The sequence below is a fragment of the Macrobrachium nipponense genome, chromosome 5 (assembly GCF_015104395.2).
Source record: "Macrobrachium nipponense isolate FS-2020 chromosome 5, ASM1510439v2, whole genome shotgun sequence".
NCBI classification, from domain to species: Eukaryota; Metazoa; Arthropoda; class Malacostraca; order Decapoda; family Palaemonidae; genus Macrobrachium; species Macrobrachium nipponense.
In genome coordinates this window covers 108,637,363-108,650,400 of record NC_061107.1, presented here as the reverse complement: position 1 = coordinate 108,650,400, position 13,038 = coordinate 108,637,363, and the positions used below count along the sequence as shown (strand labels likewise).

General features: G+C 39.2%; 3 protein-coding genes across 3 annotated transcripts in view; 1 reads left to right on the top strand and 2 right to left on the bottom strand.

The window, feature by feature from the left end:
• Window positions 1–13,038, bottom strand: part of LOC135215580 (small ribosomal subunit protein uS17m-like) — a 222,445-nt gene that overhangs the window by 103,392 nt on the left and 106,015 nt on the right. The gene's annotated exons all lie outside the window — the stretch shown is intronic.
• The window catches only part of LOC135215315 (piwi-like protein Siwi), a 360,399-nt gene that overhangs the window by 338,896 nt on the left and 8,465 nt on the right, over window positions 1–13,038 (bottom strand). The gene's annotated exons all lie outside the window — the stretch shown is intronic.
• The window catches only part of LOC135215314 (small ribosomal subunit protein uS17m-like), a 29,935-nt gene that overhangs the window by 12,768 nt on the left and 4,129 nt on the right, over window positions 1–13,038 (top strand). The window contains 2 exon segments of the mRNA XM_064249873.1: window positions 9,892–9,940; window positions 9,942–10,012. Of these exon segments, the coding sequence (XP_064105943.1) occupies window positions 9,892–9,940; window positions 9,942–10,012 (120 nt within the window).

Sequence of the window (13,038 nt, the reverse complement as noted above, 5' to 3'; positions counted from 1 at the left end):
TTCAGCGTAGACTGGAATACGGCTGTTATATTCCAGAACAAGGTGGTTAGGCAGTAACTACCGTCTGGTAAGCAGGTAGGCCCACCTGCCCGGATGTAAACACTCCACTTTACTTTTGGCCGTCTTCCGATGAAGACGTATGTTTGTGAGCTCTTGCTGACTAGCCATTAATTACAATTATATAAGATGAATCTTACTGTTAAAGTTAGCTATATCTCTATGGCGATTAGGTGATAGGCATTCAAACAAAAAATCGAATGGCTGCCCGGATGACTAGTTTACCTGTTCTCTACCAGGTGTGTTTTGAATGTTTTAGCTCTTGTCAGAATTCTTGCCGCTATTGCGGTTAGGCGATTTTTGCTATTCTATGAAGTTTGGCTGTTTTACACCTGTTTACGGTATTGTAATTTCATTTTCCCAGGATATCTTCCACCAGAAGCAAAACCAATAACAGACTATGTAGGAATGATTTTGGTGTAACCAAGATGTTGAAATTGGAAGTTTATCAACATTTGGTGTGTACTTGCAAGGGTGCAGTGTGTGATTTTGGAACTGCTAGATGTGAAGAAAAAAAAACGTAATGAAAACTCAGACCATTACATTAAACCTATTTTTAGTTCTAATACAAGTTGAACTTACTTCATGACAGGAACATTCCGAATTGCTCCATAGTTTGCGCTCTTTTCACCTTCCCTGTTAGAAGTAAGGTGTTGGTGCCCTCGTCTGTACCTAGCCCGAGCCTAGGACTGCCCAGCGACAATTGGTAATGTCCGCTGCCAGGGGACCGGGTCGGTTCTCGGGATGATGGGGTTCTGTGCCCTTCAATACCTACTTCGCCTTTTTCATGGTCTGGATCTCGTTTAAAGCGTTCGCCTAAGAACCATTAAAGTGTTCGCATAAGGACTGTTTCAGTAAGTGTTAATGCTCGCTTTGTAGGCGCATTCTGCCTTCTTCAACACCTAGTTTGAGGTGTTAGCATGCTAAGGATTAATAATATATAATATAGGTATAGACAATTTTCTTGAGATGATAATGTACCTGTAGCGAGTTTTTACACATTTAGATATGTCGACTCAGTCGACCGTTTATCGCTCTCATGTTTTGGTTATTCTAAATAATGATTGTGTTCGTTCTTTGCCTGCTTTCTCTTCAGCTATCGGCAAATCTCTTACTACCGCCTCGATTAATGTTTCTCTTTCAAGTCTACGCTGTCTGTAGTATCTTAGGTTCTCTGCAAGTTAGATATTATAGCTTCAGAGCTTTCTAACGAAGTTTCATATAGGAATGCTTTCAAATATGTGCGTTCGCTTTCGGACAAGGCAAGAGAGTCGTCATAACAACCTCTCTCCCACCGCCTCCCAATCTTTCCCATGTTCTGGCGCCTCGTTTTCTTTCCCTCAGTTGACTCGTGTGGACTTAGCCAAGTGCTGGGTCGCTTAAAACTGCGTTCTTTTCATTGAGTCATGGTGGATGTGATACAGCACTCAGCTGTTGTCACCTCTCATCAACAAGTGTCGCTTTCTGTCGCCAAGGGTTGCGGAGAAAGAGGAATCCTTTAAGCCCTTTTGTTTACCTCCTGTCGGCAGCTGTCTCCTTCTGTTGCCCGCTGGCAGAAGAAGAGATTGAAATGAAATTGTAGGAACTCGTTCGGGCTGGTCGGCATTTGTTGCAACATTACGCTTTGCTGTATCCTCATTTTATTGAGGAAAGAGGCCACATAGAGAATATGTCTTACGTGTCTTAGTGTATTTTGGCGCCCTCTAAATATTTGAGAAGCGAACCAACGCTTTCTCCTATTAGAGAGCATTTCGTAACTTTTCTCGTACTCGGACGCACAAATCTCCCTTTAGGTCTGCCTTGGCTTGTCTTCTTGTGTCTTACAAAGTCGCGGAGGGCCGAAGACCACCTCTTGCAGTACAAACTCTTATTGGTCCTTTAATCGTCTTTAGTAGGTGGTTTGCTTTCTTTCTCTTTCCTGTAGGGAAATTAACTTGAGACTGACAGACTTGCTGATGGAGTTTCAGTCTAGCTAGTTGGGTTGATATCTTTTACTTAGCTACGTTATCTCGTTTCTGTGACTGCTTAGAGAAGTGGAGGCGCCAACCCAGCGAGTTTGTGAAGCCAGCTTTAGGGTTTGTTGCCAGCGGGAGTTTGGCGATGAAGACAACAAACTCATTCTGATGCTGCAGGGTAATGTCTTCATACTTATACTCACTCGGTTTGGAAGAAGTGAGAACACTTTCGCTTCCTGTCTGATTATGCAGCACGGGTTAAGGCGACAAGGGATTACATATCTATTGGTAGTCTTATTTTATACCTTTCGGGATTAAGTGCAGACTCAGGTTCTGGGATATGGACAGTTGCAACCTCCCAACATGCATGGAGAGACTTAGGACCAGTACCTTACATGGTGGAGACAGTGAAAGGCAGTTGTGATTCTTTTTTGGTTGTCCTCCACTGGTTTAATCTCTCTCTTACAGCTTCCTTTGCCTTCAGCAGAAATCCCTCATAAGTCTCTTTTTAGTTGGAGATTGTATATAGAGGGAATGATGGTCCAATGGTAATTCTTTGGGGTGAGCTCTATAAGCGATTGGAGATATTCTTGGACATTTGGAGGCTGAATAACAGGAAGTGTCTGCACACATACTTTTGGATTTTCTAGCATGGTTTTAGTACCTTTCCAAAGAACAGTCAGACTTATGGTACACATGCAGAATGTATTCCACTTACCAATGACAAAAAAAGGAGCCAAAAATGAACTCTTAATCTTGAAAACTAAGTGTGCTGTGATTTTTGGAAAAAAACATTTTTTCCGCTTCTGCGCTCACTCCCAGACCCCGCCGGCATACGGGAGAACGATTTTTATTATACCCATTCAGCGTTCAAGGGTTAACAATGCCTTATTTCACTTTGGCAGATTGTAGAGAGAAGTCATGCAAGTTCCTTCAAGTTGTTTTTACAAGAAGGTTTTGCTGTTCTGTGCACTTTGTTTTGGTTAATGTGCAGCCCTCTATAAGTTTTGTCAGGGATGGTGGGATGGTGTTGACTTGAGGAGCAAGACACATCTACTAAATCAGTGATTCAAGTTGGCCAACTCTGTCAACAGTATTCCAAAGGCCAAGGACCTGTTGCTTCTTCTGGCCCAATGTCTATGCATTTTATGTTTTAATTCTCTGTATCCCCAATCTTATCTAGTACTGATGTGGGGATACTTAATTATGCATGCTTTGTTTCTGGCTTCTCTCTACAATCTGCAAAGTGAAATAAGGCATTGTTAACCCTTGAACTCCGAATGGGTTAATAAAAATCGTCTCCCGTATGCCGGCGGGTCTGGGAGTGAGCGCAGAAGCGGAAAATTTTTTTTTCAAAAAATCACAGTGCGCTTAGTTTTCAAGATTAAGAGTTCATTTTTGGCTCCTTTTTTTGTTATTGCCTGAAGTTTAGCATGCAACCATCAGAAATGAAAAATATATTATCATATATAAATAATACGATATATGATAGCGCGAAAACAAATTTCACATATAATTGTATTCAAATCGCTCTGTGAGCAAAACTGTTAAAGCTAACGAGTTAATTTTTTTTTTTTTTGTATTGTACACTAAATTGCAATCATTTTGGTACATAACACATTGTAAAACGATCAAAGCAACACAGAGAAATATTATCACAAAGTGATGCATGAATTAGTAATGCGCAGACGTAAAAAAATGTTTTTTTTTTTTAAATTCACCATAAATCTAAATATTGTTTTAGAGACTTCCAATTTGTTTCAAAATGAAGATAAATGATTGAATATTACTATACTGTAAGAGTTTTAGCTTACAATTGCAGTTTTCGACCATTTAGGACGAGTTAAAGTTGACCAAATGTAGAATTTTTTTAATATATTTTTTTTATATGCAAATATTTAAAAATGATAAAAGCTATGACCATGAGTTATTTTTTGTTGTATTCTACATAAAATTGCGCACATTTTCATATATAAAACTCTTATGAAACGCCTAATATGAAACAGAGCAAATATTACGAGAATGCGACGTACGCATTTCAGAGATTTGCGACGGAGAATCCACGCGCACAAGGAAAACGTTTTTTCCAAAATTCACCATAAATCTATATATTTTGCTAGAGACTTCGAATTTGTTTCAAAATGAAGATAAATGACTGAATAACTAGACTGTAAGAGTTTTAGCTTACAATTGCGTTTTTCGACCATTTTGGTAGAGTCAAAGTTGACCGAACGTGGTTTTTTTTTCTATTTATCGTGATTTATATGCAAATATTTTAAAACGAGAAAAGCTACAACCTCCAATTATTTTTGTTGTATTCTACATGGAATTGCGCACATTTTCATATATAAAACTCTATGAAACGCCTAATACGAAATGGAGCAAATATTACGAGATGCGATGTACGCATTTCGTAGATTTGCGGGTGGAGAATTCGCGCATGGAGGGAAGGAAAAAGTTTTTTTTCAAAAAATTCACCATAAATCTAAATATTATGCTAGAGACTTCGAATTTCTTTCAAATTGAAGATAAATGACTGAATATTACTAGACTGTAAGAGTTTTAGCTTACTATTTGCTTTTTTTTGTTTTTTTTACCATTTCGGTAGAGTCAAAGTTGACCGAACGTGGTTTTTTTTTATTTATCATGATTTATATGCAAATATTTTGAAAATGAGAAAAGCTACAACCTTCAATTATTTTTTTGTTGTATTCTGCATAAAATTGGGCACATTTTCATATATAAAACTTTATGTAACGGCTAATTTAAAATGGTGCAAACATTAGGACAATCGGACGAAAAAATTATGATTGTTTTCGTAAGAGTTACCGGGCGGACGTAAGGAAATTTTTTTTTTTTTTTTTTATAAATTCACCATAAATCAAAATATTGTGCTAGAGACTTCCAATTTGTTGCAAAATAAAGGTAAATGATTGAAAATTACTAGAATGTAAGAGTTTTAGCTTAAAATTCTGTTTTTTGACCATTTCGGTCGAGTCAAGTTGACCGAAGGTTGATATTTTGGCACTTATTGTTATTTATATGAAAATATTTCAAAACTGATAAAAGCTACAACCATGGATTGTTTTTAGTTGTATTCTACATGAAATTGTGCAGATTTTCATATATAAAACTTTATGTAATGGCTAATTTAAAATGGTGCGAACATTACGACAATCGGACGAAAAAATTTATGATTTTGTCGGAAGTTACCGCGCCTACGTGAGGAAAATGTTTTTTTCATAAATTCACAATAAATCGAAATATTGTGCTAGAGACTTCCAATTTGTTGCAAAATAAAGGTAAATGATTGAATATTACTAGAATATAAGAGTTTGAGCTTACAATTGCATTTTTCAACCATTTCGGTAGAGTCAAAGTTGACTGAAGGTTGAAATTTTGGCACTTATCGTTATTTATATAAAAATATTTCAAACTGATGAAAGCTACAACCATGAGTTGTTTTTAGTTGTGTTCTACATGAAATTGCACACTTTTTCATATATAATACTCATGTAACGGGGTATATAAAATGGTGCAAAAATTATGTCAAAGTGACGAAATAATTTCTGAGATGTGTCACTGATGTTTTTTAGTGCGAGAAGAAAGAAATTCGCGCTTCCGCGCCTGGATAACGATTGTAAACAAAACAACGCCTTGATCTGTGAGCTTCCAGCATCCCTAAGGCGCGTGATTCAAAAGTTTTTGCCTGGTAGGCCAATAAAAATATTTTTCTGCAAATTTTAAAAAAAACTTTTTTTATATATACGTACCATACGTCCAATCGGCACCCAACAGACAATTTATATCGACGTTTAATACGTCCAATCGGCGTTAAAGGGTTTATTAAACATGTTAGAGACAGAGGAGACACGGATTACATCAACTATGTTGGGATGTTAATTCTCCACAAAATTATTTACACCACTCCACTTTGCAAACATGTCCTTAATCACTGAAGTAGGCTCATTATGTATGCCCGTTTGCTCTGAATTTTTCAAACCAGCCTTTGCTGGTCCTAAATTCACTAACAGCAGGACTTGTAGGCATTTGCTAACGGGGATCGCATGCAACATCCTGGCCTTTTTGGTATGGCACCGCTACCTGTCCCAAGGCCTCCTGACTTTCCTGCTATTGTTCCTGCCTTTGTACCTGTGCCTGTTCGTGCTCCCGTCTCGACGCCTGCCCATGTACCAGCTGCTGAACCTGATGAGTCGTCTTCCGCCCCTTGGGGGCCACTGACAACTCTACTGTGGAAGCTGTCGAAGAGGAAGGCGAAGAAGAAAAAGAAATCCAAGAAGGTTTTGTCGTCTTCAGCTTCGTCGTCGTCATCGTTGTTGCCTGCTGCCTCCTCACCTCCCCCTTCGAAGGTTTCATGGCCTAAAAAGGGAAGGTAACTTCTCCCCCCCTGAAGTAGTCTCCCTTCGAGACTTCTAAAGGCCCATTTACACGGAGATAGTTTACAGGGTCAGCAAACTATCCTCGTGTAAAGGCAAAGTTAGTAAACTGTCTTGGAGAGTTTACTGTCCAGGATAGTGGCATGTAGAGTTGAAATCCCGGTTACTTTACTGGCCACTATCCGGACACTTGAGCTACTGGCACCAATAACTATCCCCATGCAAAAGTAAACTTACCCAGTTGCCACTGCCTTCAGAAGGATCATCATGTCAGAGAAGTGGAATACCGAGGATATAATGAAGTTTTTGGATAAATACAAGGAATTTGAATGTTTTTAGAACATTAGACATAACGATTACATGAATTGTATTAAGTGGGATGTAGCTCTTCAAGAAATAAGAGATGCTCTGATTGAATTGGAAGTAAACATTCCCAACCTTGATTTTTTAAGAAAAAAATAAAAACTCTGAAGTATGTTTATAGGCAAGAGTTAATAAAAGTGGAAAAATCTAAGAAAAGTGGAGCAGGAGTAGAGGATATTTATCATCCTCGATTGTCTTGGTTTAAGAAAGCTGATTCATTCTTATGGGATGTAACAGTAAGCCGAGCCTCATCAACAAATTTGGTTAGTTTTTTTTTTCTTTTTTTGTGCGAGTTTGAAAATCATACTCTATAAAATACACATGTGAAGCAACAAATAGCTTGGAGTGAAATGAAATATCAGTGTTTTGATCAGTCATTTAATAGTAGAGACTGGAACTCTGAAGAAATATGAGAGTGATGCAAGGCTGTCCCCAGATGCCAAGAACTGTAATGTTATTTCAAGTTTTAATCTGGCTGGTAATGCATTCCTCATCGTGGTATCCTTCTTAGATATGGTAGGCTCTACTAGACGTAGCAGTTCCTCAAATTTTTCTTGGCTCATTCTCGCATGCTTCCTATATTCTGAAGGATCTTCGTTTGCTAATTCACGAACTAAAGTACTAGAGCCTCTCAATATATCCCTCCTTTGAATGCATTTTCTCACCCCCATTTAGGGCTTCTTCCTTTCCTTTTTGATGAGCAACTGTACTTCTCTAGCGAGAATGACATAAGCAGCATCAATTGCTTCATCTATGTCAGAAGACATCTTGCTTGCTACTGGCGGCAACTTTTCCCCAAAACACTGTCCTCATGCAAACGCTTACTATCCTGGAAAGTTTGCTTGCCGCTAGTTACTGGCGCCAGTGAACTATCCCTGTATAACCGGCCTTAAGGGTCTGCCTACTCCTTTCGGGGAGGAAGCAGTTGGCTCTCTCTCTGGCTCTCCCTCCCGCTTCTTGAGAATGGGAAAAGAGATATTGTCCCCAGGGACCAAGGTTCATTCTCCAGCCTCTACTCGAGGGACAGGGACTGTGTTCGCGAACATCTCCGAATGTACAACCACAGTCAAGGAAGGGGTCTCTCTCCTCACCATGACAGTGCATGGGGTGAGAGCAGGGACTGAGCCGTGGCTTGGACCCACCTGTGAAGACCAAGCTTGGTTCTTCTAAAGGGGCCATGGTTGATGTCGCTGTTCCTCAGAGCAAAGCATCTTGAGAAACTAAGAGGAGGTCCCTTATACAGCCCTCTTTGCATGAAGTTTAGGCCTCGAAGAGGGCTGGGGGTGTGTTGTGAGGATTGATGCACAGTCTTGCCATGCAGGGAGCCACCTCTTGGTGACAGCGCTGCTACAGCATGGCGAGAACTTCTGCATTCTCCTCAGGAAGCTTCTCGTTAAGGTGATCGCACTCTCCTAGACCCACTCCCCTGTCACCTTTTGTGCAAGGGTGCGGCTCACTCCACCCTGGCAGCAGCGCTGCTAGGAAGGGTGAGAGCATCCGATCCTCCTCTCCTATTCCTCTACTTCCTCAGACTGCATCAGGAGGGGCGAGGCGAGTAGTAGGAATCCTTTGGAGTGCTTTCCTCGGGATTCAATGTCGGGGGGCCTATGTTCCTGCAGGGGTTTTAGGACCCCACCGGACATACCTCCGCGTCGTTGAGGAAGGACCTAAGGGGTCTGGTGAGGGTTATCCCTCTGGGGAGAGTAGATCGGAAGGACTGGTCTAAGGACTGTCTCTCGAAAGGCTTGAAGGTCCCCCGAGATTCAGAGGACTTTTGCAGAGATCAAAGCGCTGATACATCAGTATAGTGATCTCGGGGAAATGGCCACGGCCTCCTCGATCTGAAACCTGGGCCAAAAGGTAAAGTGGAATGTTTACATCTGGTCAGTGGGGTCTACCCGCCTACCAAATGGTAGTTACTGCCTAACCACCTTGTTCAAGAATTTAACAGCCGTGTTCCAGCTTCGCCATAAAGTAATTCCTAATGTAAAGGACTTCAGGTTTGTATAGTTAGGAAAGATACAATTTACTATTTAAAAAAAAAAAAAAATTTTACTAATTTACTACTTAAAAAAATTGTGATATTGGTACCTTATTATAATCTAATGTTATATGCCTTCAAAGAAACAAAGTTAGGAAACTTTTAAAATCCAGGTCTGAATTATGTATTTTCCCAGTAGGTGGGTAGTGCCATCAGCACACCTCACTTGGTGCACTGTAAGCATTACTTAAGGTTCTTTGTGTCATTCTTTTGGGCTCTAGTTGCAACCCTTTTTATTCCTTTTACTAAACCTCCATTCATATTCTCGTTATTCCATCGTACTTTCCACGCTCTCCTCATAGGTCCAGTGCTTGGTCTTTGGCCTGAAATTTTATATACCAATAATAAATTATGTATTCTTTCACTCTCTGCCAGCCATCCGAGAAAGAAATCAAGGCAGAGCCTGTATAATTATAAAAAATATTTGCAATACAAGCAATTTGGAAGCGATGGAAAAGAGAACCTCTTATAATCAGAGCAGATTAATTCACCATGCTGTCTCCTTTGGCATTTCCAGTCTTTTAAAAGGAACTGCATCTAAGCCTTTGGTTGTAGCTACATTGCATCATCAGTGTTAGAGAAGGTCCATTACTTAGTGAAACCCTGATCATAAGTCAGCTCTTTTGGGAAGGGCCAGGATAATTCCTAGCCCTTTCACCCTCTTCAGTCTCTTGCCACAGAAGCAGGGAAGGGGAAGAAATGAGAGGTTGCTAAGGTGGGCAGTGCCCTTTTCCAGTTGCTTTGAATAGTGGGATCCCTGTCATGCCTTAGAACAGTATGGTAGTAATAGGAGCAGCAAGTAGTCTGTCCTTTGGGACAGTTACATACACCTTTGCTTATGTTGCTGTGTTCTTATTGTCTGATGGTCTTCAGTAGCCTGGTAGCAGGGTAGTGAGCCTTTTGTTAATGTTATGGGCATATGTAGTTTAATTAAGAATGATAGTGCTTGAGATATATTGTTGTATGTTTAGTTTATTTTTTACAGTTTACTGAATTTCATTTAAAATTAACTTTAATTGTTATTGTTTTAATTGATTCTAGATATGGAAATTGAAATTATAACCATATCTTTTTTCAGAGAGCTTCCAGAACAGATGACCTCAAAGGATATTACCCACTCTCTCATTGAAGATTGTGTATCCCTATGGAGATATCACAGATCCAATCACTGGCAAAAAGTGTGTCGTTGGTAACTACAGGTATGTCTTTTTGTATTGCTCTCATAATTTAAATTCTGATGTTTGCTTCCCATTTGAGCTGTTAACATAACTAACTTCCTCCCTAGTCTTACCTGCATGGGTTCATTGTTTGCACAGTAATGTTTGTTCAGGCCAGGCACTTCCTGCTTGCATCTATTACAAAGTTTATTTTTTGGGTTACATTTTTTTCCAGCCCATTACGTGATTTTGTTTGTAGTTAGTGTTGTATGTAATTTTGTTTTTGGCATTTTGTACACATTGTCATTATGCCCAAGTGCATTTGTTGAGGCAGGGATGTTAGGACAAGCAGTGCTTTTATGTTGACTGGTAAGAATCCCCATTTACAGTTCCATCGTTTTGGGGGCCAAGTTTGTTTTCTTGCTCTTGTTTGCATAATAGGCAAGAATTGGCCTAAAGAACAGTGGTATAATTTTGGGCAACTTCTTACCTACCAGTAAATTCTTCCTTTTATGGCCAGTCATTAGGTTCAGAACAGTGTGTTATGGCATGTTTTATGTATGCATTTACCACAGAACGTTTATATGCATCAGGGCATTCTCCTCTAGCATTTAAGCATCTCCCAGCATCTGTCTTTTTAGTATATATGCTGGTATTGTATTTGTTGTTTTTTTGGGTCACAAGTACGTCCAAGAAAGGGAGCATTTTCTCATCACTTTTTTTTTCTACCGTAAAATTTAATGTGGAATTTGCTCGGAGTTTATTTACTAATTCATCTATGTCATTTTCGCCCTTTGTTGTGATAAAGATATCATTAATATATCTCCCATAGAATCTGGGTTTTGGGTGTTCTTCAAAGTGACCTCTTCTGTTTGTGCCATGTATGCGTTTGCAAAAAGAACCCCAAGGGGGGAACTCATTGCTACGCCGTCCTTTTGTCGATATATTTCGCCCATGTGAAGGGAATGGGGCTTCCTTTGTACATGCTTCTAGCATCTCTTTTAAGATCTTTTCGGGTATCGGTAATGGTGGTTTCTCAGAGCGGTATATCTTGTTCATTATGATTTGTATTGTTTCATCCACTGGTACGTTAGTAAATAAACTTTCGACGTCCAGGGATGCTATGTCTTCGTCGGGTGTGGTGTCTTGCAGTAGATCGATGAATTCCGTAAATGATTTTAGCGAGAACGTTGAAGGAATGTACGGCATTATAATTTCGTTCAATTTCTTAGCCACTTTATACATGGGGGATGTCATTTGGGATATAATGGGCCGTAGTGGGTTTCCCTGTTTGTGGATCTTGACTGTGCCGTAGCAGTATCCGGGTGCAAAGTCTCCGAGGATTTTGGAAAGCTTACTGTTCTTTGTTCGCTTTTTCTGTTAGTCTCATCATTTCCTTTTTGAGGTCATTTGTTGGGTCTTTTTTAAGTGGCTGAAACTTATTCTTATCACTTAGTATGTTATCCATTTTGGTGTCGTATTCATCTCTATTCATTATGATGTACATTGTGGTTTTATCTCCTTTGCGTATTATTATGGTTTCATTTTCTCTCAGTTCTTTTGCCGCTTTCTTTAGCTGTGGATTGACTATGCAACTAAAGTAGTTACCACGTGTTCTATTGGCCTCACCCAGTAATTCAGCGATGCACTCTTGTTTAAGTTCGATTTTGCGTTCTTCTTTCAGTCGCAGTAGTTTATCGATTAATACTTCTGTATTTAATCCTCTTGGATTCCGGGTGTGGTCTTCGTATGTAATGACAGTTCAGGCCTAGATTTAGTAACTGCTTTTGGTGTTCATTCAACTCTATTCGTGATAGGTTTATATACCCAGCTTTTTTCTCTTCGTTTCTCACTGGTCCACCGTTTAATATTAGAAGCTTTTTGTTATGCCTTGCACTGACTATTTTCGAATGCTTTTCTATTTCTCTTTCCACTTGTTGCACAGCACATTGGGTCTCTGTGATAGTAGTATTACAGAATTCACTCCACTTTGTTGCTCTTTCTTCTTGCAGTATGGTGATCTTTTCTGCTGATTCTTCCATTCGTCGTCGGAGGCATTTTTTCACCTCGTTCCAACTCAACTGTGCCCGGCCATTACATTTAATACTTTTATGGGCACAATTTTTTCACGGATACAACATTCATTGAATAGAATAGCTTTTTCACTGTTAACCAGCTTTTTTTTGAAATTGCTTCATATTTTCTAATTATTTTCTTTACTTCATTGTTCAGGTTAGTAATGGACACATAATGGGGTTCTTCCATTACTCCAGTACAGTAGTACCTCGAGATACGAAAGGCTCTACTTACGAAAAACTCGAGATACGAAAGCCAATGCGAAAAATTTACTGCTCTACATACGAAAGTTTTCAAGATAAGAAAGGTTGTTGCTGGAAAGTCCCGAGATTCGCCCGGACCACCGAGAACAATTTTAAAACTCCCGCGCCCGCCAACTGAGTAAACTCGCCACCATCCTCCCGCTCTCCCATGGGTTCCTGATGCTAGTCACCCCATAAGGTCCTGCTCTCCTATTGGTCAGCATCTAGCCCTTGTGCTTTAAGTATTCTATTGGTAAAAGGTTGCTGTAAATTGAAAAACTTATTCATGCAATACATTTAATAAAAAAAAAAACATTAGGTAAAGATAGAATAAAGAATAGAAATGAATGGTTATCATACTGTTTGGTAGTTTCAGTAGTTGAAGAGAGATAATGAAAATTTATGGCTTACTGTGTAAAAGTGATTGCTTGGCGATCCCGTTCGATACTAGTAAGTGCTGGATGTAAACAGACGTTTGGAAGCGATTTTTTTTTTTTGTTTATTATAGTTAATGGTTACTTAATAATTATTTGAAATGAGTACATGCAATACATTTAATAAAAAAATTGTGAATTAGATACGTATCATAAAATATAAAATAAATCAGACTGCCAACAAATACGTATTTTTTAGAATTCTTCTTCTGTTTTATTATTACGTTACGTATACGTATGTTTCATTATAGCTGTCAGTAACTCGGTATCTCCATTAGGTAAAGATAGAATAAAGAATAGAAATGAATGGTTATTA